The sequence below is a fragment of the Ascaphus truei genome, chromosome 9 (genome assembly GCF_040206685.1).
Source record: "Ascaphus truei isolate aAscTru1 chromosome 9, aAscTru1.hap1, whole genome shotgun sequence".
Classification (NCBI taxonomy): domain Eukaryota; kingdom Metazoa; phylum Chordata; class Amphibia; order Anura; family Ascaphidae; genus Ascaphus; species Ascaphus truei.
Window position 1 is genome coordinate 42,121,109 of NC_134491.1, and position 25,257 is coordinate 42,146,365.

Here is a 25,257-nt window from a genome sequence, read left to right on the forward strand (position 1 = left end):
CCTCATCCATAGTTTCAATATTCCAGTCCTCAAGTCCCACTAACAGTGCAGGTTTTTAGTATACACCTGCTGGAGCACAGGCGTACGGTCAAAACGAGTGAGTTTCCTGTGCTAATGAGAGGATACCCTTAACACCTGCACTGTTAGAGGTCCTTGAGGACTGGAGTTGAGAAACTCTGCCTTATAGTGTGTGGGGTGCAGTAAAATTGTTTCATTATGATTTATGTTTTAATTTGCTTCAGTCAGCAGATCAAATAACCGAAGGCTGCAAATTATGATAAAAAGGAAATGTTATCATTTTGCAAATAAGAACCATAACTGGAGGAGCTTAGCGCTTAGCGCTCCAGTGTGAGAGGGGCCCAAAAATGCACTGCTCTGCAGCAGAGGGAAGGATTTCCTGTCCCAAAGTCTCCATGTGAAGAATAAGGAGGTAATAGTTACCTATTTCCTGTGGAACACACACACACACAATACATTCACACACACACACACACACACACACACACACACACACACACACACACACACACACACACACACACACACACACACACACACACACACACACACACACACACACACACACACACACAGTACACACACATACAGTACACACACACACACACACACACACACACATAAAGTACACAAACACACAGACACACACAGATACAGTACACACACACACACACACACACACACACACAGTACACACACTCATACTGTACACCCACACATACAGTACACACATACAGTACACACACATACAGTACACACACACACACACACACACACACACACACATACAGTACACACACACATACAGTACACACACACACACACACATACAGTACACACACACATACAGTACACACACACATACAGTACACACACACACATACAGTACACACACACACACACACTCACAGTATACACACACACACACACACACACACACACATACAGTACACACGCAGAGCACATTCTTTCTGTGCATTTAAAGTTATAATGCAATTGTGGTGATACAGTGTTTGATAAAATTTCTAAAGACAATTCTAAAAACCAGACATCTGTTGCGCTCTGTAAACTTACATATAGACATGGGCAGGAATGAGGTGCTCAGATATTCTATAATATCCTTGTGCAGAAATGGAGGGAAGGTCGCCAGAGTTGAAATCATTGTATAGGGTAAAGTACTGAGGATGTCATCACTTAGGAATGCCAATAAACAGGTCGTCGTATAAAATATAGATTGTCCAAGATCTGTTAAGAAAAATGAACAGTCAGTTTAGTCAGCCATGAAATTAAACACAATGTCGCCTAATTTGCAGTTTCCACGAACACTGTCTGTTCTGAATGCGCTTTGCAATAAACAGCAATACCCTCAAAACTGACTGTGCACTTGTGGGTTCAGGGTCGTACACGGGTTTCCTGGGACCCAGGATAGAGCTTCACCTGGGTCCCACCCCCCAACCCCGTGTTGCTGCCCCCGCCCCTCCCACCCCTTTCACACCTTTATTTCTCTCCCCTCTGTCACTCTTCCTCACTCTCTCTCCCTCCCTCTTCTTACACCTCCTCTCTTATCTCTCGCCCCCTCCATTTTCATTCAATTACCCCCTCTCTGTGGGTACTGCGATACCGAACAATGGAATGTGTCACATTATTTGCTTTGTAAAGTTGGAGAAAAAAAAATAACCAGCCATAGCTAATATCAGGAGGGGGCATTATAGGCAGATATCCAATTGCTTAGTACTGCCACAAGCAATTGGTTTATAGGGTCAATCAATCCCAATTGAGCATTCACAGCGAGGCAGATAGCACTTTCTGATGCTGTGTTCAGATCATGTTCCGTGGCTTTGTTTAGCATGTTCCGTGGCTTTGTTTAGCATGTTCCGTGGCTCTGTTTAGCATGTTCCGTGGCTTTGTTTAGCATGTTCTGTGGCTCTGTTTAGCATGTTCCGTGGCTTTGTGTAGCATGTTCCGTGGCTTTGTGTAGCATGTTCCGTGGCTTTGTTTAGCATGTTCAGTGGCTCTGTTTAGCATGTTCCGTGGCTTTGTTTAGCATGTTCCGTGGCTTTGTTTAGCATGTTCCGTGGCTTTGTTTAGCATGTTCCGTGGCTTTGTTCAGTATGTTCCGTGGCTTTATTTAGCATGTTCCATGCCATCACCGCCTCCCCAGCTACTACTGGGAAATACCCCTGTTCCAATAGATGACTAGAGAGTCACATTAAGGAAAAGCTTGGCTATGTCCCACTCTGGCCTGTACAATAGTGACACAATTAAAAAGCGCCAACGTGTGATAACTACAATAAAAAAATCAGTGAGTACAATATATAGTATATAGATTGATTGTGTCTTAATAATCATCTATTAGTGCTAAATCCCACTAGTAGTGCTCTGTAGGCGAACCCTGAAGGTAAATCTGTGCCTGTACATTGATGCAGCCCCCACATACATGCAGCCCCCACATACATGCAGCCCCCACATACATGCAGCCCCCACATACATGCAGCCCCCACATACATGCAGCCCCCACATACATGTAGCCCCCACATACATTCAGCCATTCTATATAATCATTTATTCCCTGAGGGTGTCTGGATTGCACCCTGAGGGATTAAATGATTACATAGAACTGGTCCCTTTCCTTAAAGTATGCAATATAAGTTGGTTACCACATTATATTTTATGATAATTTATAAACGGTCATTTTACTGTCTTCTTATTTAAATGAGTTTATATCATTGCTTTTTATATCTTTATGTAAAGGATGGTTTTTATATGAGTATTTAGAGTGTTACATGTTATGGATTTTTAAACCAAAAATGTTTAGAGATGTTTAATTGTGATTTTTGTATTATGTTAACACACAGGACACAGTTACCCTGACTGGGTTAAACTTTCAATTGAGATCGTGGCCTTGGCTATTCGTGTGGCAGCTGGGAGATCAGAATGCATGATTGTAGCCCAGTGTTTTCAATTGCTATGCACTAGGTATTCATTGGCTGCGGTTCGCTATTTAACTCCAGGGACAGCGTCATCACGTGATCTCCTGACGAAGTACTACGTGCGAAACCTGTAGAGGTTACGTGAGACTGTTCCCGTGGAGTTTGCAGGCGGATGTTGTGCAGGGCTCTTCGCTTCTACTTGCCTGGTTGGGTATGTACTTAGATCGGTTCTGGATCCTTTCTTTGTACTAGTGTGGATGCGGTATTGTCCTGCCTCATCCCTCCGCCGTATGTTGGTTAAAGCTTGTTTTTAACCCCTTATTTTTAACCCCTTTTTAATCCTATAATTGTCATTTTGGTTTGCTTTTTGGCATTCCCCTATATCGTGATCTATTATTATCATTAAAGAGTCATTGTCCCTTAGTGCGTCTGTCTATCATTTCTTTTCCTAACTATAAGGAAGATGTTACATGAAAAATACAACTAACAACAAATTCTAATAACGTTCTGTATGCTCCTTTCTGGCTACCTCAGGACTGATGCAGAGGCTAAGTCCTCCAAACAACTTTTTGCATTGTGTTTTTTCCCAACAAAAAATCTTTGGAAGTGTACAGTTAACACATTCTCTACCACTTTTAACATGTAATAGTTTTACAAATTGATACATGAAACCCTAACTACAAATATAAAATGACAAAACCAGGGAATACACAAAGAGAATATACACAGGTTACTAATGTGTTCCATACATAACTGAAGCAAGACTACTATGGCTATTCCAGAGATGCAAGGGTTACTACAGAACTGATTCATAGAAAAGCTCTTGGAAAGTTCCCAGTGACAGCCATTATTCCCAAGACCCCACATATTATGTTATAGCTATATATTGGGGATAAATGGGAATGAAATCTGAGGTATTCAACAAATTATTTGTCTGACTATAAGCCAAGAAGGATGCAATTTGCAAACAAATATTACAATAAGAGGAAGATACAACCTAAACATTAACTAACATTTGGTTAAACCAGCAAACTCGACATTCCCCCCTTTGTTTCTTATTATGTGTACTAGCTGATATACCCGGCGTTGCCCGGGATTGAATGGTCCCGCTCCCCCTCTCTGTCCACTCACCCCCTATCTCTGCTCCCCATTGCCCTCTCTCTGTGGGTGGGTGAGTTAGTGACTGGGTGGGTGAGTGAGCTAGTGACTGGGTGGGTGAGTGAGTTAGTGACTTTGGGCGAGTGAGTTAGTGACCATGGGTGGGTGAGTTAGTGACTGGGTGGGTGGGTGAGTGAGTTAGTGACTGGGTGGGTGAGTGAGTTAGTGACTGGGTGGGTGGGTGAGTGAGTTAGTGACTGGGTGGGTGGGTGATTGAGTTAGTGACTGGGTGGGTGGGTGAGTTAGTGACTTGAGTGAGTTAGTGCCTGGGTGGGTGGGTGAGTGAGTTAGTGACTGGGTGGGTGGGTGAGTTAGTGACTGGGTGGGTGGGTGAGTTAGTGACTGGGTGGGTTAGTGACAATGGGTGGGTGAGTGAGTTAGTGACTGGGTGGGTGGGTGAGTGAGTTAGTGACTGGGTGGTGGGTGAGTTAGTGACTGGGTGGGTGAGTTAGTGACTGGGTGGGTGGGTGAGTGAGTTAGTGACTGGGTGGGTGGGTGAGTTAGTGACTGGGTGGAGTTAGTGACTGGGTGGGTTGGTGAGTTAGTGACTGGGTGGGTGTGGGAGTTAGTGACTGGGTGGGTGAGTTAGTGACTGGGTGGGTTGGTGAGTGAGTTAGTGACTTGGGTGAGTTAGTGACTGGGTGGGTGAGTTAGTGACTGGGTGGGTGAGTTAGTGACTGGGTGGGTGAGTTAGTGACTGGGTGGATGGGTGGGTGAGTTAGTGACTGGGTGGGTGGGTGAGTTAGTGACTGGGTGGGTGAGTTAGTGACTGGGTGAGTTAGTGTCTGGGTGGGTGAGTGAGTTAGTGACTGGGTGGGTGGGTGAGTGAGTTAGTGACTGGGTGGTGGGTGAGTTAGTGACTGGGTGGGTGAGTTAGTGACTGGGTGGGTGGGTGAGTGAGTTAGTGACTGGGTGGGTGGGTGAGTTAGTGACTGGGTGGAGTTAGTGACTGGGTGGGTTGGTGAGTTAGTGACTGGGTGGGTGTGGGAGTTAGTGACTGGGTGGGTGAGTTAGTGACTGGGTGGGTTGGTGAGTGAGTTAGTGACTTGGGTGAGTTAGTGACTGGGTGGGTGAGTTAGTGACTGGGTGGGTGAGTTAGTGACTGGGTGGATGGGTGGGTGAGTTAGTGACTGGGTGGGTGGGTGAGTTAGTGACTGGGTGGGTGAGTTAGTGAGTGGGTGAGTTAGTGTCTGGGTGGGTGAGTGAGTTAGTGACTGGGTGGGTGGGTGAGTGAGTTAGTGACTGGGTGGGTGAGTGAGTTAGTGACTGGGTGGGTGAGTGAGAGTGATTGGGTGGGTGAGTGAGCTAGTGACTTGAGTGAGTTAGTGACTTGAGTTAGTGACTTGAGTGAGTTAGTGACTGGGTGGGTGAGTGAGTTAGTGAGTGGGTGGGTGGGTGAGTGAGTTAGTGAGTCGGTGGGTGAGTGAGTCGGTGTGAGTGAATTAGTGACTGGGTGGGTGAGTGAGTTAGTGACTGGGTGGGTGGGTGAGTTAGTAACTGGGTGGGCGGGTGAGTTAGTAACTGGGTGGGTGGGTGAATGGGTGATTGAGTTAGTGACTGGGTGGGTGGGTGAGTGAGTTAGTGACTGGGTGGGTGGGTGAGTGAGTTAGTGACTGGGTGGGTGAGTGAGTTAGTGACTGGGTGGGTGGGTGGGTGAGTGAGTTAGTGACTGGGTGGGTGGGTGAGTGAGTTAGTGACTGGGTGGGTGGGTGAGTGAGTTAGTGACTGGGTATGTGGGTGAGTGAGTTAGTGACTGGGTGGGTGGGTGAGTGAGTTAGTGACTGGGTGGGTGGGTGGCTGAGTGAGTTAGGGACTGGGTGAGTGAGTTAATGACTGGGTGGGTGGGTGAGTTAGTGACTGGGTGCATGAGTTAGTGACTGGGTTGAGTGAGTGACTGGGTGAGTGACTGGGTGGGTGAGTGAGTTAGTGACTGGGTGGGTGAGTGAGTTAGTGACTGGGTGGGTGGGTGAGTTAGTGACTGGGTGGGTGAGTGAGTTAGTGACTGGGTGGGTGGGTGGGTGAGTTAGTGACTTGAGTGAGTTAGTGACTGGGTGGGTGGGTGAGTGAGTTAGTGACTTGAGTTAGTGACTGGGTGGGTGGGTGAGTTAGTGACTGGGTGGGTAGGTTGAGTGAGTTAGCGAGTGGGTGGGTGGGTGAGTGAGTTAGTGACTGGGTGGGTGAGTGAGTTAGTGACTGGGTGGGTGGGTGAGTGAGTTAGTGACTGGGTGGGTGGGTGAGTGAGTGAGTGACTGGGTGGGTGAGTTAGTGACTGGGTGAGTGAGTTACTGACTGGGTGGGTGGGTGAGTTAGTGACTGGGTGGGTGAGTTAGTGACTTGAGTGAGTGACTGGGTGGGTGAGTGAGTGACTAGGTGGGTGAGTGAGTTAGTGACTGGGTGGGTGAGTGAGTTAGTGACTGGATGGGTCTGTGAGTGAGTTAGTGACTGGGTGGGTGAGTGAGTTAGTGACAGGATGGGTGGCTGAGTGAGTTAGTGACTGGGTGAGTGAGTTAGTGACTGGGTGGGTGAGTGAGTTAGTGACTGGGTGGGTGAGTTAGTGACTTGAGTGAGTGACTGGGTGGGTGGGTGGGTTATTGAGTGAGTGACTGGGTGGGTGATTGAGTTAGTGACTGGGTGGGTGGGTGAGTGAGTTAGTGACTGGGTGGGTGGGTGGGTGAGTTAGTGACTGGGTGGGTGGGTGGGTGGGTGAGTTAGTGACTGGGTGGGTGAGTTAGTGACTGGGTGGGTGAGTTAGTGACTGGGTGGGTGAGTTAGTGAGTGGGTGGGTGAGCTAGTGACTGGGTGGTTGGGTGAGTGAGTTGGTGGGTGAGTGAGTTAGTGACTGGGTGGGTGAGTGAGTTAGTGACTTGAGTGAGTTAGTGACTGGGTGGGTGAGAGTTAGTGACTGGGTGGGTGAGTGTCACGAGAGCTTGCGACAGGCTGTAATTGTACACCAAAAACTATATATATAAATATATATATATACCTGGGTTTGAACTGGGACGAGACCTAGATATGATAAATAGAATTTATTCCTTGATAAAGGTGAACACAACAGATTATACAATAACAGGCAAAATATAGACACTTACGTAAAAGATGAAAATAATGAAAACAGTCCCATCTGAACTGGCAGTTTCATCCAGCAATCAGCCCAAGACATTGCATGGCGACCAAAAATGAAGACAAAGGATAGATGGGAAACAGCAGGTTATAAACCCTTTGTCCCTCTATCTGTAACATTAAGACCCTGGGATTGGTTTGCAATTATCTCCAGCCAATCTTTGGTGGGGGAACACATTTTAGGACAGGCCCCCCTGCTAGCTGGCACATCTGCAGTAGAACTCTGGGGGGTCTCAGACTTAACCAAAAGTTCATATTTACTGCAAATCATTGCATAACTTCCGCTCCGTAATACATACAGTCAGGTGAGATATATTACTGCATTCTGGGACACCTGACGCTCGTAGGAAGACCAAAAATTACATTGTAATATGAACATTAATAGAGATATTAATATCTGGCATTTAGCAGCAGTTACATATTCAATGTTTAGACTTCCCAAGATCGGCTTACTCTCGCCAATACACTTATGTAATTCTTAGCCGGTTCAGCCAAGGACATCTCATAGTATCCTTATATTTAATAAAGTTACTCACTTTTGATATCCTGTTGGGGGATACCTTTTGCTGGAAGGTGTGAATAACAAACCCTTCCCTTCCTTTTGCCTGCTTCCCGCATAAACAATTCCCCTGGGAAGCCAGGCTCAAATCTAGCAGGATATCCTATGTAGCATCCTACTGGCCACGTCAATAAACCTTTTGAAGTGGGCTTTTGCTTTTCGCATAACCAATTAGGTCAGTTACCTATTGATCAGGGCGATGTATCACACCTCTGTTGATATACACTTCCAGTGAATACTCATATGAGGCACCATTTGGCTCCTTACGCATTACCAAGACAGGCATTCTGCCTGTACATTAGCACACCATTATTAGCATTCTGCCTGTGTATTTCAAAAACTACAAAAAGTCACTTTATCAAAAATATATGTTTCTCTTATGACAACGTTATATTTTTAATATGTGTGTACTTGGGGGGTGACCCGGAGGATGTACCCCAAGGCTCAGGGTCCTGGCTTACTCAGTTACCAAATTACCAGTTTTCAGGTAACTGTTTATTCAGCACTGCATATAAGATTAACCCCTTAAGTCCCAGTGGGTGGGTTATGCAGACCCTGATCCAGCAACAACATCATTTACACAGGGGAATAAGCATTTTCATGTTATTTAGCAAGGGTTAAGTCACAGTTCTGGGCCTCAGCCCAGTTAACCCCTTGTCTCCCTGGCGAGGTTAGAGGGGGGCCCTTGGGGGGTAACCCCGTTAATCCCGGGCCAAACCCTCCCTACCGCCACACCTCCCCTGCTCAAGGGCCCCGGGTACCCCAGCGGCCTCCCCATGGCCCTGGGATACCACTGGCGCTCTTGACGCACTCAATACGTCCTGAGGGATTGGCCTGGCAAAATTGTCCTCCGGCATTGACCAGTACACAGTGGATTGTAAAGTCCAGTTCCTGCAAAGCCGGGCATTTTCCTTTGCCTCCCTCTGCCCCCCACCCAGTGCCTTGGGAACCAAGTCCAGGGTGAAAGGGGCTCCTGTGCAGTCCAGGCTGCACACTGCCCAGAGACTGGCATGTCTCTGCATCTGCAGGAGACCAGCTATCCAGCACAGACCGTCGCTTTCCTGTCAACCAAGTCTGGGAAAGGGTTATGTCACCAGTCTGTAGGGACCCTACCTGCCCTGGCTCTGTGCCCACCCGTAGCTGCTCCGCGATACTCATGACTCTCCTCCCTGGCTGCCTATCTACCCACAGCCTCTCCTTTGGGAACCCAGGGGTTTCTGTCAGAGGGGTCACTCCTGGCCAGTCAGAACAAGGGACCTTCTGCCTACCTAGCCCATCCCTAGCTTCTGCCAGCTGCCTCACACCCCACTGATCTCCTATCTCCCCCTGCTCCACGGTGCCTCCCTGCCTAGCCTCCCCTAGGCCCAGCACCTCAGCCTGCTGCTTACCTCCCTGCAGCCCACCTGCACTCCTCTCCTCCCTGGGCAATCCTAAACCAGACCCTGGAACTACCTGAGTGCACCTACCTCCCTGACCTTGTCTCCCCCTTACCAGGGATGAGCTCAGGGGCATCTCTCCAGATGCAACCGCCTTAGCGCTTGGCTGGCAGGTATCCCTGGGGTGGCACAAGCCTGCCACTGCCCCGGATACCCCCAGCCCATAGCTAGGCTGCAACAGGGGGTTGCTGATCTGAGAAACCCCCTGGGGCTCTGCCAGGGTAACGGGAAACTCTAGCTGCAATACCTGATGCTTTCCCTCCCTGGCTACCACTAGCCCTCCTTCTCTCACTGAGATCTGCTGCTGGCTACCTACCTGCAGCCTCCCCTCACTCCGCTTCTCCCTAGCTAATCCTAGCCTGGACCCTAGGGACACCTGAGTGAGGCCATCTCCCTGACACTGTCTCCCCATTACCGGGGATGAGCCCAGGGGCATCTCTCCAGATGCAACCGCCTTAGCTCTTGGCTGGAAGGTAATCTGGGGGTGGTCTAACTGTGCCACAACCCCTGGTACCTCCAGCCCATAGCAAGGCTGCAACAGTGGGGCTCTTAACTGAGAGTCCCCTTGCTGCTCTGCCCAGGTAATGGGGAAGCCTGGCGGCCCTACAAGCTGCCCTTCCTTCCCCTCCCCTGAGAACCGATGCTGGCTACCTACCTGCAGCCTCCCCTCACTCCGCTTCTCCCTAGCTAATCCTAACCTGGATCCTAGGGACACCTGAGTGAGGCCATCTCCCTGACACTGTCTCCCCATTACCGGGGATGAGCTCAGGGTTGCTGGTGCAGATGCACCCACCTTAGCTCCTGGCTGGCAGGTAATCCGGGGGTGGTCTAACTTTGCCACAACCCCTGATACCTCCAGCCCAGAGCAAGGCTGCAACAGTGGGGCTCTTAACTGAGAGTCCCCTTGCTGCCCCGCCAGGGTAATGGGGAATCCTGACTGCCCTACCAGCTGCCCTTCCTTCCCCTCCCCTGGTGCCCCTATCTCCTGCCACCCCCCAGTCACCCCTAGAGTGAAACAACAGGGTACAGTCATAGGGAAACATAAGTCAGAGTCAGTCTGCGACTTGGTCTGGCTTACCTTGCTGGTCCCCGCAGAGACCGCCGCCTTCGTTGGTCCCAATTGCAGGGGGACTGGAGCGGCCGCCGCCGGCCCCATCTGGGCTGGGCAGCACCGGGCCACTGCCGCAACAGCGCCCGGGTTGGGTACAGGTAAAACGGTGCAGGACAAGGGTCCCAGGTCTTTGTGGAGGAACACAGATCCATGCAAACTTGGTAAAATAACCCCCTCCCGCAAACCCTGTCCCTCCCCCCAAATAAAACTGCCGCCGGCAGGATGCCGGAGTGGCGGCGTCTTCTCTGCCGCCGCTGCTGGTTCTCCGCCGGGATCAGGTGGATGGCCGCTGCTCTCCGCCGCTGTTGCTGATGCAGCCCGTCCAGGTTCTCCAGGAGACGTCCCGCGGAGGGTTGTCGCCCCGGCTGGGCGGGAGCCATCAGAGGATGCCGCTAACTGGGTCATCTTTTCCGCAGCTCGTGAGCGTTGGCCCTGAGGGGCTTCTTCGCCTGACCGCGCACGGTCAGGGCACTGGGCATTATTGTGGCCCATTTGGTGGCAGTGCCGCAGCGACTGCCGGTGCTTCTCCGCCACCGGTGGACTAACCCCAGCAAGGGGCAACGGAGTCCAGAGCGGAGTTGCCTGAGCGCCGGGCTCATTCCAGAGCTTCTCCGCCGCCGGTGGACTAACCCCAGCAAGGGGCAACGGAGTCCAGAGCAGAGAGGCTTGAGCGCCGGGCTCATTCCAGAGCTTCTCCGCCGCCGGTGGACTAACCCCAGCAAGGGGCAACGGAGTCCAGAGCGGAGAGGCTTGAGCGCCGGGCTCTGGAGGGGATAAGTGGGTCGGATCATCGCCAGCTTCAGCTGCTCGAGCCGCTCTGCTGGGGACATCTCTCCGTGTGCAAACATCAGGGCCAGCAATTCTGGGTAAAATGGACTGGCCGCCGCAACGGCCAATAACTCTCCTGGTGCAAGACCACCCGCTCCCTCCACAAGTCTCTGCCGTCCCGGAGCTGGGTCCCTTCCCTGCTCTCCGGGCGGTGTGATGGTTACAGCAGCTGCAGCTGTGGATCTTTGCTCAGCCTGCCGGGTTTCATGCTCACCCATTGCTGTCTCTCTCTCAGCCTTGCTGACTGCTGCTCCCCGCGCCGACTTGATGCACTCCTCTGGTCTCAGTGCCCGGCTCCAGTCAGACGGATGGCCGGCACTTTGGTTCTGGAGGAAATGCTTCTCACAAGTAGGGGAACAGTGAGGAGGTGCCATATCTTGTGTTATATGTTGTACACTGTGTGTTCAATATCTTTAGTCCCAGGAACTTGCAATTACCATCAAGTTCCCACTGGATCACAGTACCCCGCAGAATACTGTAATCCAGGTCCAGTTCAATCCCGCCGCTGCCACCAGTTAATTGCAAGCCTGTCACGAGAGCTTGCGACAGGCTGTAATTGTACACCAAAAACTATATATATAAATATATATATATACCTGGGTTTGAACTGGGACGAGACTTAGATATGATAAATAGAATTTATTCCTTGATAAAGGTGAACACAACAGATTATACAATAACAGGCAAAATATAGACACTTACGTAAAAGATGAAAATAATGAAAACAGTCCCATCTGAACTGGCAGTTTCATCCAGCAATCAGCCCAAGACATTGCATGGCGACCAAAAATGAAGACAAAGGATAGATGGGAAACAGCAGGTTATAAACCCTTTGTCCCTCTATCTGTAACATTAAGACCCTGGGATTGGTTTGCAATTATCTCCAGCCAATCTTTGGTGGGGGAACACATTTTAGGACAGGCCCCCCTGCTAGCTGGCACATCTGCAGTAGAACTCTGGGGGGTCTCAGACTTAACCAAAAGTTCATATTTACTGCAAATCATTGCATAACTTCCGCTCCGTAATACATACAGTCAGGTGAGATATATTACTGCATTCTGGGACACCTGACGCTCGTAGGAAGACCAAAAATTACATTGTAATATGAACATTAATAGAGATATTAATATCTGGCATTTAGCAGCAGTTACATATTCAATGTTTAGACTTCCCAAGATCGGCTTACTCTCGCCAATACACTTATGTAATTCTTAGCCGGTTCAGCCAAGGACATCTCATAGTATCCTTATATTTAATAAAGTTACTCACTTTTGATATCCTGTTGGGGGATACCTTTTGCTGGAAGGTGTGAATAACAAACCCTTCCCTTCCTTTTGCCTGCTTCCCGCATAAACAATTCCCCTGGGAAGCCAGGCTCAAATCTAGCAGGATATCCTATGTAGCATCCTACTGGCCACGTCAATAAACCTTTTGAAGTGGGCTTTTGCTTTTCGCATAACCAATTAGGTCAGTTACCTATTGATCAGGGCGATGTATCACACCTCTCTGTTGATATACACTTCCAGTGAATACTCATATGAGGCACCATTTGGCTCCTTACGCATTACAAAGACAGGCATTCTGCCTGTACATTAGCACACCATTATTAGCATTCTGCCTGTGTATTTCAAAAACTACAAAAAGTCACTTTATCAAAAATATATGTTTCTCTTATGACAACGTTATATTTTTAATATGTGTGTACTTGGGGGGTGACCCGGAGGATGTACCCCAAGGCTCAGGGTCCTGGCTTACTCAGTTACCAAATTACCAGTTTTCAGGTAACTGTTTATTCAGCACTGCATATAAGATTAACCCCTTAAGTCCCAGTGGGTGGGTTATGCAGACCCTGATCCAGCAACAACATCATTTACACAGGGGAATAAGCATTTTCATGTTATTTAGCAAGGGTTAAGTCACAGTTCTGGGCCTCAGCCCAGTTAACCCCTTGTCTCCCTGGCGAGGTTAGAGGGGGGCCCTTGGGGGGTAACCCCGTTAATCCCGGGCCAAACCCTCCCTACCGCCACAGTGAGTGAGTTAGTGACTGGGTGCGTGGGTGAGTGAGTTAGTGACTGGGTGGGTGAGTGAGTTAGTGACTGGGTGGGTGAGTGAGTTAGTGACTGGGTGGGTTGGTGAGTTAGTGACTGGGTGGGTGAGTGAATTAGTGACTGGGTGACTGGGTGTGTGAGTTAGTGACTGGGTGGGTGGGTGAGTTAGTGACTGGGTGGGTGAGTGAATTAGTGACTGGGTGACTGGGTGTGTGAGTTAGTGACTGGGTGGGTGAGTGAGTTAGTGACTGGGTGGTGGGTGAGTTAGTGACTGGGTGGGTGGGTGAGTTAGTGACTGGGTGGGTGGGTGGGTTATTGAGTTAGTGACTGGGTGGGTGATTGAGTTAGTGACTGGGTGGGTGGGTGAGTGAGTTAGTGAGTGGGTGGGTGAGTGAGTTAGTGACTGCGTGGGTGGGTGAGTTAGTGACTGGGTGGGTGAGTGAGTTAGTGACTGGGTGGGTGGGTGAGTCAGTTAGTGACTGGGTGGATGGGTGAGTGAGTTAGTGACTGAGTGGGTGGGTGAGTGAGTTAGTGACTGGGTGGGTGTGTGAGTGAGTTAGTGACTGGGTGGGCGAGTGAGTTAGTGACTGGATGGGTGGCTGAGTGAGTTAGTGACTGGGTGAGTGAGTTAGTGACTGGGTGGGTGGGTGAGTGAGTTAGTGACTGGGTGGGTGAGTGAGTGAGTTAGTGACTGGGTGGGTGGGTGTGTGAGTTAGTGACTGGGTGAGTGAGTTAGTGACTTGAGTTAGTGACTGGGTGGGTGAGTGAGTTAGTGAGTGGGTGGGTGGGTGAGTTAGTGACTGGGTGGGTGGGTGAGTGAGTGACTGGGTCGGTGAGTGAGTTAGTGACTGGGTGGGTGAGTGAGTTAGTGACTGGGTGGGTGAGTGAGTTAGTGACTGGGTGGGTGAGTGAGTTAGTGACTGGGTGGGTGAGTGAGTTAGTGACTGGGTGGGTGGGTGAGTTAGTGACTGGGTGGGCAAGTTAGTGACAGGGTGGGTGAGTTAGTGACTGGGTGGGTGAGTTAGTGAGTGGGTGGCTGAGTTAGTTACTGGGTGGGTGGGTGCGTGAGTTAGTGACTGGGTGGGTGTGTGGTGAGTTAATGACTGGGTGGGTGAGTTAATGACTGGGTGGGTGAGTTAGTGACTGGGTGGGTGAGTGAGTTGGTGGGTGGGTGAGTGTTTTAGTGACTGGGTGGATGAGTGAGTTAGTGACTGGGTGGGTGGGTGAGTGAGTTAGTGACTGGATGGGTGAGTGAGTGAGTGAGTTAGTGACTGGGTTGGTGGGTGAGTGAGTTAGTGACTGGGTGGGTGGGTGAGTGAGTTAGTGACTGGGTGGGTGGGTGACTTAGTGACTGGGTGGGTGAGTGAGTTAGTGACTGGGTGACTGGGTGTGTGAGTTAGTGACTGGGTGGGTGAGTGAGTTAGTGACTGGGTGGGTGAGTGAGTTAGTGACTGGGTGGGTGGGTGAGTGAGTTAGTGACTGTGTGGGTGAGTTAGTGACTTGATTGAGTTAGTGACTGGGTGGGTGAGTGAGTTAGTGACTGGGTGGGTGGGTGAGTGAGTTAGTGACTGGGTGGGTGAGTTAGTGACTGGGTGGGTGGGTGAGTGAGTTAGTGACTGGGTGGGTTGGTGAGTTAGTGACTGGGTGGGTGGGTGAGTTAGTGACTGGGTGGGTGGGTGAGTGAGTTAGTGACTGGGTGGGTGGGTGAGTTCGTGACTTGGTGGGTGGGTGAGTGAGTTAGTGACTGGGTGGGTGGGTGAGTGAGTTAGTGACTGGGTGGGTGGGTGAGTTAGTGACTGGGTGGGTGGGTGATTTAGTGATTGGGTGGGTGGGTGAGTTAGTGACTGGGTAGGGGGGTGAGTGAGTTAGTGACTGGGTGGATGGGTGTGTGAGTTAGTGACTGGGTGGGTGAGTTAGTGACTGGGTGGGTGAGTTAGTGACTGGGTGACTGGGTGAGTGAGTTAGTGACTGGGTGGGTGGGTGAGTTAGTGACTGGGTTGGTGGGTGAGTTAGTGACTGGGTGGGTGAGTTAGTGACTGGGTGGGTGAGTTAGTGACTGGGTGGGTGAGTTAGTGACTGGGTGGGTGGGTGAGTTAGTGACTGGGTGGGTGAGTTAGTGTCTGGGTGGGTGGGTGAGTTAGTGACTGGGTGGGTGGGTGAGTGAGTTAGTGACTGGGTGGGTGAGTGAGTTAGTGACTGGGTTGGTGGGTGAGTTAGTGACTGGGTGGGTGAGTTAGTGACTGGGTGGGTGAGTTAGTGACTGGGTGGGTGGGTGAGTTAGTGACTGGGTGGGTGAATTAGTGAGTGAGTTAGTGTCTGGGTGGGTGAGTTAGTGACTGGGTGGGTGGGTGAGTGAGTTAGTGACTGGGTGGGTGAGTGAGTTAGTGACTGGGTGGGTGAGTGAGTTAGTGACTGAGTGGGTGAGTTATTGACTGGGTGGGTGGGTGAGTTAGTGACTGGGTGGGTGGGTGAGTGAGTTAGTGACTGGGTGGGTGGGTGAGTGAGTTAGTGACTGGGTGGGTGAGTGAGTTAGTGACTGGGTGGGTGAGTGAGTGAGTTAGTGACTGGGTGGGTGAGTGAGTTAGTGACTGGGTTTGAGTGAGTTAGTGACTGGTGGGTGGGTGAGTTAGTGACTGGGTGGGTGGGTGAGTTAGTGACTGAGTGGGTGGGTGAGTTAGTGACTGGGTGGGTGGGTGAGTGAGTTAGTGACTGGGTGTGTGAGTTAGTGACTGGGTGGGTGAGTTAGTGACTGGGTGGGTGAGTTAGTGACTGGGTGACTGGGTGGGTGAGTTAGTGACTGGGTTGGTGAGTTAGTGACTGGGTGGGTGGGTGAGTTAGTGACTGGGTGGGTGAGTTAGTGAGTGAGTTAGTGTCTGGGTGGGTGAGTTAGTGACTGGGTGGGTGGGTGAGTGAGTTAGTGACTGGGTGGGTGAGTGAGTTAGTGACTGGGTGGGTGAGTGAGTTAGTGATTGGGTGGGTTAGTGAGTTAGTGACTTGAGTGAGTTAGTGACTGGGTGGGTGAGTTAGTGACTGGGTGGGTGGTTGAGTGAGTTAGTGACTGGGCGGGTGGGTGAGTGAGTTAGAGACTGGGCGGGTGGGTGAGAGAGTTAATGAATGAGTTAGTGAGTGGGTGGGTGGGTGAGTGAGTTAGTGAGTGGGTGGGTGAGTGAGTTAGTGACTTGGTGGGTGAGTGAGTTAGTGACTGGGTGGGTGAGTGAGTTAGTGACTGGGTGGGTGAGTGAGTTAGTGACTGGGTGGGTGGGTGAGTGAGTTAGTGACTGGGTGGGTGAGTGAGTTAGTGACTGGGTTGGTGGGTGAGTGCGTTAGTGACTGGGTGGGTGGGTGAGTGAGTTAGTGACACTTGAGTTAGTGACTGGGTGGGTTGCTGAGTGAGTTAGTGACTGGGTGAGTGAGTTAGTGACTGGGTGGGTGGGTGAGTTAGTGACTGGGTGGGTGAGTTAGTGACTGGGTGGGTGGGTGAGTGAATGACTGGGTGGGTGGGTGAGTGAGTGACTGGGTGGGTGGGTGAGTTAGTGACTGGGTGGGTGGGTGAGTGAGTTAGTGACTGGGTGGGTGAGTGAGTTAGTGACTGGGTGGGCTGGTGAGTGAGTGACTGGGTGGGTGAGTGAGTTAGTGACTGGGTGGGTGGGTGAGTGAGTTAGTGACTGGGTGGGTGAGTGAGTTAGTGACTGGGTGGGTGGGTGAGTTAGTGAGTGGGTGGGTGAGTTAGTGACTGTGTGGGTGGGTGAGTTAGTGACTGGGTGGGTGGGTGAGTTAGTGACTGGGTGGGTGAGTTAGTGACTGGGTGGGTGGGTGAGTTAGTGAGTGGGTGGGTGAGTGAGTTGGTGGGTGGGTGAGTGAGTGAGTGAGTTAGTGACAGGGTGGGTGAGTGAGTTAGTGACTGGGTGGGTGGGTGAGTTAGTGAGTGGGTGGGTGAGTTGGTGGGTGGGTGAGTGAGTTAGTGACAGGGTGGGTGAGTGAGTTAGTGACTGGGTGGGTGGGTGGGTGGGTGAGTGAGTTAGTGACTGTGTGGGTGAGTGAGTTAGTGACTGGGTGGGTGGGTGAGTGAGTTAGTGACTGCGTGGGTGGGTGAGTGAGTTAGTGACTGGGTGGGTGAGTGAGTGAGTTAGTGACTGGGTGGGTGAGTGAGTAAGTTAGTGACTTGGGTGAGTGAGTTAGTGACTGGGTGGGTGGGTGGGTGAGTTAGTGACTGGGTGGGTGGGTGGGTGAGTGAGTTAGTGACTGGGTGGGTGAGTGAGTTAGTGACTGGGTGGGTGAGTGAGTTGGTGAGTGGGTGGGTGACTGCGTGGGTGAGGAGAGAGGCGGCGGCGGCCTGAAGATAGTGGGTGGGCCGGCATTCCCCCCCCTGCATCTTCCCCCCCGCACCTCCCATACCTCACGTGGCAGCGGCATGCAAATAGTTAGCGTCCCGGCATCCCCCCACCTCAGGCAGCATGAAGATAGCGGTTGGGCTTCCCCCCCACCTCACGCGGAGAGGAACCTTTGGGGAGGCGGCAGGGTGTGTGGGAGGCACGGTGGGGGGAGTGACGACAGTCAGCCCCGCTGTGGCCGCCACTGTTCTGAATGTTAAGGGCGCGGCGAGGGTGAACTGCGCGCCGAGGTGTGTTTCAGGCGGGCCTGAGGGCGGTAAGGAGGCGGGAGAGGGTGGTGCGGTTGTGGCGCCCCTGAGGTCTGTAAGGTGAAGGGAGCAGTGGCGGCGCCCAGTAGCAGGGAGGCAGCCAACGTGATCGGGCAGAAGGGGGACACATCATCGCTCCTCTACCCCCCTCCCCCCTCCCCTGCATCTCCCGCACGGGCAGGGAGGCAGCCACCGTGATCGGGCAGAGGGGGGATACATCACCCGCTCCCCCCTCCCCCCCCCCCCCCCACCCGGGGGCAGCGCAACTCCCCTGCATCTCCTTCACGGGCAGGGAGGCAGCCACCGTGATTGGGCAGAAGGTAATAATATATATATCACCTCTCCGTTTCCCTGTAGTGTTGATGGTGACATGTTTTTAATGCGGACATTTTTAGTAGGTGAAGGCGGGAAGGGAGTGTTGATGGTGCGAGAAGGCGGACATTTTGTGAAGGGTGTAAATTTTTGAAGCAGACGGGCATGAGGTGGTGTGTGTGTGTGTGTGTGTGTGTGTGTGTGTGTGTGTGTGTGGCCGAGGGGGAAGAGAGTAGCAGTTGGGTGACGTCAGACCCACCAATCTGATTGGCCAGAGGCTGAGGACCAATCAGATTCACCGCAGATAGCACTAACCTTTCGATTTTATATAGTATTAAGATATGTAATGCGTGTGCCAATGTATAATTCCACATTCTTACCTAAGCTGGCAATTGTTGGTGCCCCTGTTATAAATTTGTCAAGATCCTGATTGTGTGCCTAAAGACATGGCCGCCTTCTAACTTTGTGCTGCAGTCTGACATGCTGCAGCTGAATAGTATTAATAACTGTAACACATTATTGCTACAGCTTTCACAGTAATAGCCAGTCTGCTGTTTGGAACATAGCAACAGATCTTTTTGTGATACTTTGGTGCCAAGAGGTGCGTGTCAGAGCCTGTTTCAAATCAGGAAGTAGATACGACTTTCTACTGTATATGGTTGCTAATCAGTACATTGAAGAAAAAAAAAACATTAAAAATGGCATTAAGAGTTTAAAAAATGCAGACATTATTATCTAATACTACAGAACTGATTTAGTTAAAAAAAATATAGGATTTTTCATGTTGTGCTGCTTAACACAGGGATAAGTGCAAAGGCAGCTTGATAATACTCAGGCAAATAAAGCACCTGTCCCTGATAACATAAACTCCGGGTTCTTAAGGAGATAAGTTCAGTAATCGCTGAACCATTACATTTAATATTCAAGGACTTCATTTCCACAGGCTCAGTGCCACAAGATTGGCGTAAAGCAGATGTGGTGCCTATATTTAAAAAGGGAGCTGGATCACAACCGGTGAATTACAGATCTGTAAGCCTGACATCAATAGTGTGGAAGCTATTTGAAGGTTTAGTACGGGATAATATTCAGGAATACCTAATGGAAACAAAATTATTAGTAATAGTCAGCATGGATTTATGAAGGACAGATCATGCCAAACTAACCTTATTAGTTTCTTTGAGGATCTAAGTAGGAATTTAGACCAGGATAATGCAGTTGATGTGGTCTACATAGATTTTGCATAGGCTTTTGATACCACACAAGAGGTTGGTGTACAAAATAAAATAAATTGGTCTGAGTGAAAATATTTGCATCCTGGATGGAAAACTGGTTGATGGACAGACAACAGAGGATTGTCATAAATGGAACATTTTCAGGTTGGGCTAAAGTCGTGAGTGGAGTACCTCAGGGATCGGTACTGGGTCCCCTGCTTTTTACCTTGTTTATTAATGACCTTCAGGTTGGCATCGAAAGCAAAGTCTCCATCTTTGCTGATGACACAAAATTGTGTAAGGTAGCAGAATCAGAGCAGAATGTAATTTATCTACAGAAAGACCTGGATAAACTGTAAACTTGGACAGGTGAAAGGCAGAGGAGGTTTAATACAGATATATGTAAGGTTATGCATTTGGGGAGCAAGAATAAACAGGCTGTTAACACACTAAATGAGACAAAATTAGGTAAATCCTTGATGAAGACAGATGGAGGAGTGCTTTGCAGCAGGCGTAGCAATAGTGTTCAATGGCCTGGAGTCATCAGACTCCATCAAAACTGAGTTAGTATCCCACCCAGTAAAAAGTTTTATTACCTAGATCAACAATATTGCGGTAATATTTTCCAGGGGGGATATTTAGACTAGTCACAGGGTAATGTAATATTTTTATCATAGGGTTATGTAATATAAATTATTAAATAACCCCATGGTAGAAATTACATTAACCTCTTTGATGCCTGTAGCTACTTAGGGACACCACTGACATCAAAGGGGTTAATAGTACTAAAACTACACTACATACCCCCCCTAGGCTACCTAAGTGGCTAGTAAACCATTGCAATGCTTTTCTTTACTAACCACTAAGGCAAACAAGAGGTTAACCCCTACCACCACCGCATGGGGGGCCCTAATCACCTAACCTGGGGCAACTACCACTGGATTACAAATAGGCCATCGGACCTTAGATTCATTGTATTCCTTTTTTTATGGTTGGGCATCATTCTCTTTTTGGATGGGTTCCAGGAGACTACAGTTCTGAAGGACTTTCATCCAGGATGGGGTATGTTACCAAATGTTATTACAGCTTTACATTAATTGTTAATATGGTTATCTAGTCTCCCATTGGCTTTACGTTTCAAATAGATTTTTTTTAATTTTCTTAATGTTGATAGTTGTTTTTTTTAGTTACTGTATTATTGTTTCTGCTATAATGGCCAAAAACACTATTAACCCCATTTGGACAAAAAGGAAAGTGCTGGAAGAGCTTCTGCTTTCAAACAATAAGTGATATCAACTCTAGTGATTAGATATAATCAAGACTATAAAGAATACTTATACATATAAGCAGGGCTGCCTGATAACAAACTGACCGAACAAAATCAGGAAAACTTACATATAACATATACAAACCGGCGCCTCAAAAATGTCCAATAAATGAAGATTGAAGGTAGTCAAAAACCTTGTTAAGGAGTCCAATCTGGAACATCCGGATCCGCTTGAACAATCCACGGAGAAGTGTCTCAGGACGTGGCATTAAACATATAGAACAATCATAGTGTATGCTGCTGAATAAACAACATGATACAAATGACTAACGACAAGGCAAAACTAACACACCAACATACACTAAACATCAAAAATAATGCTGAAATAGCCAGTTAAGCTAATTTATTAAAATATAAAAAAGACAATATCTTTCTAAAAACACGAGCAGCCTCGCACTGCTGGTCCAGTTGACAAAAAACAGAATCCTACTTACAACAAGTAAGAGTAAAAAAGGCACATCCAACAGTGACAGATGACTGCTAAGAGCTGTAACCTCTGACCCAAAGGTCAGAGGTTCCAGCTGATCATGAGAGATCGGGTGCACAGCCTTACAGGCACTGTGAGAACAACTCAGCAGCTCTAAGTGGACCAGCAAAGCGACGCTACTCATGTGTTTTTAGACAGATATTGTCTTTTTTTATATTTTAATAAATTAACTTAACTGGCTAATTCAGCATTGATTTTGATTGTTTAGTGTATGTTGGTGTGTTAGTTTTGTCTTGTCGTTAGTCATTGTTATCATGTTGTTTATTCAGCAGCATTCACTATGATTGATCTATATGTTTAATGCCACGTCCTGAGACACTTCTCCGTGGAATGTTCAAGCGGATCCGGTTGTTCCAGATTGGACTTCTTAACAAGGTTTTTGACTACCTTCAATCTGCATTTATTGGACATTTTTGAGGCGTCGATTTTTATCTGTTATATATAATTAACCACATTTGGCCATTACTCAACAGGTGGCAAGGGGGGGGGTTATATTTGGGGGTAGAGGGGGAGGGTGTTGGGGGTAATTGCCCCAAGGAGGGTGATTAGGCCCTCCAGAGGAGGGGTGTGGTAGGCATTAACCCCTTGTTTACCTTAGTGGTTGTTAAAGCATTGTATGGCAATGTTTTACTAGCCACTCAGTTAGGCAAGGGTGGTAGGAAGTGTAGTTTTATTTGTGTATTAACACCTTTATAGCACTTAGCAGTCAGCAAGCTGACTACTTAGGCTACTAAGGGGTCAATATATAGTACAATGTGTTGTATGTAATATTTTATGACATATTCCATGTTGGTTTAGCTTATGTTGCCTATGTATGTAATGGCCAATTTATATACATATGAAAGATAGGGCTAACCCAAGACTGGAGTAGGTGATAAACAAAAAGCATATCGGGACATGATGACTAAATTTGTGGTATTTTGTTATTTTGGTGCCGGTCACAATATCTTTTACAGCTGAGGTAAAAAAAAAAAAGTGTTATTTTCAGCACTACCAAGTTAATGATTTGAACCATAAAAATAATGCCTATAATACCGCATTTTTTACCTCAGATATGGATAAAAGGGTAGACAGCATAATTTTGTCATTGTATAAAGCATTAGTAAGACCACAACTTAAATATGGAGTACAGTTTTGGGCACTGCTCCATAAAAAATACATTATGGAAAAGGAAAAAGTGCAGAGAAGAGCCACCAAATTAATAAATGGGATGAAAGGTCTGACTTTTGAGGAAAGACTATCCAAGTTAGGTTTGTTTACATTAGAAAAGAGGATTCTTAGAGGGCATATGATAACTGTTTACAAATATATTCAGGGTTAATACAAGGAGCTTTCAGGGATCCTATTAATGACACGCGGTCATCCCTTGAGATTTGAAAAAAGACGATTTCAGCAGTAGCAACGGAAAGGGTTATTATAGCTATCTTTAAGAAAAGGTTGGACATCTTTTTAGAAAGGAAAGGTATACAGGGATATACCAAATAAGCAAACATGGGAAGGATGTTGATCCAATGACAAATCTTATTTTGGTTACTGGAGTCAGGAAGGAATTTGTTTTCCCCTTATGAGACATAATTGGACAATGTTTCACTACGGTTTTCTGTTTGTCTTTCTCTGGATCACTATAAATACAAATGAGGATGTTCTGATGAGTATCTGCCTACTAAATTTAACATAGTTTGAACTCAATGGATATATGTCTTTTTTCAACCTCATCTGCTATATACTACGTAATTATCTCCAAAATAGAAAACTACTAGTAATTACTAACAATCAATTTAAAAGCTCTTTTTACACAATGTTACATAATATTCAATTTTTGTTGAGCATTTAGCATTAAAATGGGACTTCGTGGTTTGTTTCCACCAGACTTAAAGTTAGCTCCATTTGACCTTGGATGGGATTACTTTATTTCGAACAGGTACATCAACTTTGATTCATCATTGTAATTGGCAGCATAGGAATACAAACATATAAAGAAGAACATTTGGGGTCCTGAACCCACATATAAAACAACAAGATCACTTTTTGTGCTGACCCAACAAAATGTATCACCACCTCCACTGATGAGCTTGGCTAATCCAAATTGATATTATGTCAGTAAAACAGTTTCCTTTTATGAATTTGAAAAGTCAAGTAAGTCCTTACCATGTTGGCCATGCTGAAGCAAAGGAACTAGATCCAACAGGGTCACCAATGTCACATAAAGGCCCTGATAGTCCAGTGAAGGGTACTCTGATAACTGAGCATCGCGGCTTTGTTGACCTCGTTCTGATGGAGAATCTCGCAGGACGCTGTAAAGGAGGGAGCGAGTAACAGTAGGGTTGATGGAACTGACCTGTGGTCTTAGAGATGGGGTGAGTGGGAATGGCACAGGAAAAAGACACATGGTCATGGGCACTGTCAAATTGGAGGCATCTTGGTTCTCCTTCTTCCCTGATCGGGACAAAATGCTGTTGAGGGGACAAAGAAAAAAAAGAGACAACAAAGACACAAAGAACAGCACATTACATTGAAATGACACTATAAAACAAATAATAAAACACCAGATACATCCCACATAAGATGCAATGTCTACCAATGCATTATCTAGCAATCTAGGATCTATTCACTTTCACTCTTAGAAATAGGAAATTGTAATTAGAGCTTACTGAATATTTTCATTGCATCCCATGTGTTATCTGGTTCATAAGGAGCAAAAATATAAAAATGCATGTTTCAGTGCCAGACCCATGCTTTACAGTCATGCAAATTGGCAAAACTGACGTCCGATAAAAATACAAGGCCAGATTCAATCATTTTATAATTAAAGAAATCCAAAGAACAATGGTGGTTGTTTTTTTAAAGTACAGTAATGTCAGTGCAGTCACAAAATCAAATCCTGTAAAATCTAGGTGTGGCACTTGCAGAAACATGTTTTAGCAAGTAATAAACATGTGAGTTTGTTAAGATATATTCTTAAAAAGCACATGTTTATTGCATCAAAATAATGTCTGTATGTATTTTATGATACTGTTTCATGGCATTCCATCAGTATCATCTGAGATAATGAAGTTTCAACAGGCACATGGATTAAGAAATAATATATATTTCTAAAATGTTAACTAAGCTACATTTGGAGAAGCTATAAAATAATATATAGTAGATGATCTGCAGCATATGTGAGCTAATGGCAATGGTTGTTTATGTGCTTTTTTAGCTTTGTCCATGTTTGGGGAGGAAGCATATTATTTTATGAATACAAACACTATTTTATTAAATAGTTACCTTCGTAATTTTAAGACTAAGCAAGCAATACCTGTTATTTAATTGAACATCATAAGTTATTAAACAATATTGCTGCTACTTGCATTAATAATGAACAAAATCCCTACAAACTAAAGGAAAGATCATTTTAATCAAATAAAAAACCTTTAGAGGGAGTTCGTATAAAGGCTAGGAAGAACAGCTTGCTGCTCCTTCATTAAAGGGGTTAATCTCTTCACCTATGGAGAGTTTTGCAAATCCCTCCAGGAGTGAAGGGGTTAAATGGATCAGGGCACACGGCTGCTCATACAATACCAAAAAATACATCATCATTTCCAATGCTACTAACTAATATATTTGAAGTATACCAGTGAGATAAGCTATGCCAATTATATAGTAAGAAAAACAAATGCATATTTTATATCTTACCCCCTCAAATATACAATCAATGTTTAAAGCCATTCAGATGTTTTTAATATTGCAGGTAAGACTCGTATACCTAAATGTATCAACATTTTCTTATAAATATTTCAAGATATTTTATTTCTTTAATGCTGGATGGGTCTGCTACATTTAGGGGTCTATTGACAATTATAAATTGTTTATGACTAGTCAAGTGGATAGCAATTTATAATCAATATTTGCTATTATTCTTAAGTAAACCCTCTTATCTTCTAAATAATTACAGGCCCCTCCTGCACTCAAGGGATAAAATAAATCCAATTACTTTTGATGCTAATACACTGCATATTTATAATGATGTCATCATTTATGGTTTCTGTTAATCAATGCCCATTTCAATTGAATCCTCATGGAAATGATCTTAA

General features: G+C 47.2%; 1 protein-coding gene across 5 annotated transcripts in view; it reads right to left on the minus strand.

The window, feature by feature from the left end:
- The window catches only part of UNC79 (unc-79 subunit of NALCN channel complex), a 115,646-nt gene that overhangs the window by 85,911 nt on the left and 4,478 nt on the right, over positions 1-25,257 (minus strand). For 2 of the 5 annotated variants that reach the window (XM_075614475.1, XM_075614472.1), the window contains exons 3-4: positions 23,333-23,637; positions 1,093-1,263 (exon numbers count right to left, since the gene is read on the minus strand). In XM_075614475.1, the coding sequence (XP_075470590.1) occupies positions 1,093-1,263; positions 23,333-23,637 (476 nt within the window). Of the gene's footprint in view, positions 1-1,092; positions 1,264-23,332; positions 23,658-25,257 lie in introns of those variants that run through there. The other 3 variants (XM_075614473.1, XM_075614471.1, XM_075614474.1) reach the window with 3 other exon arrangements.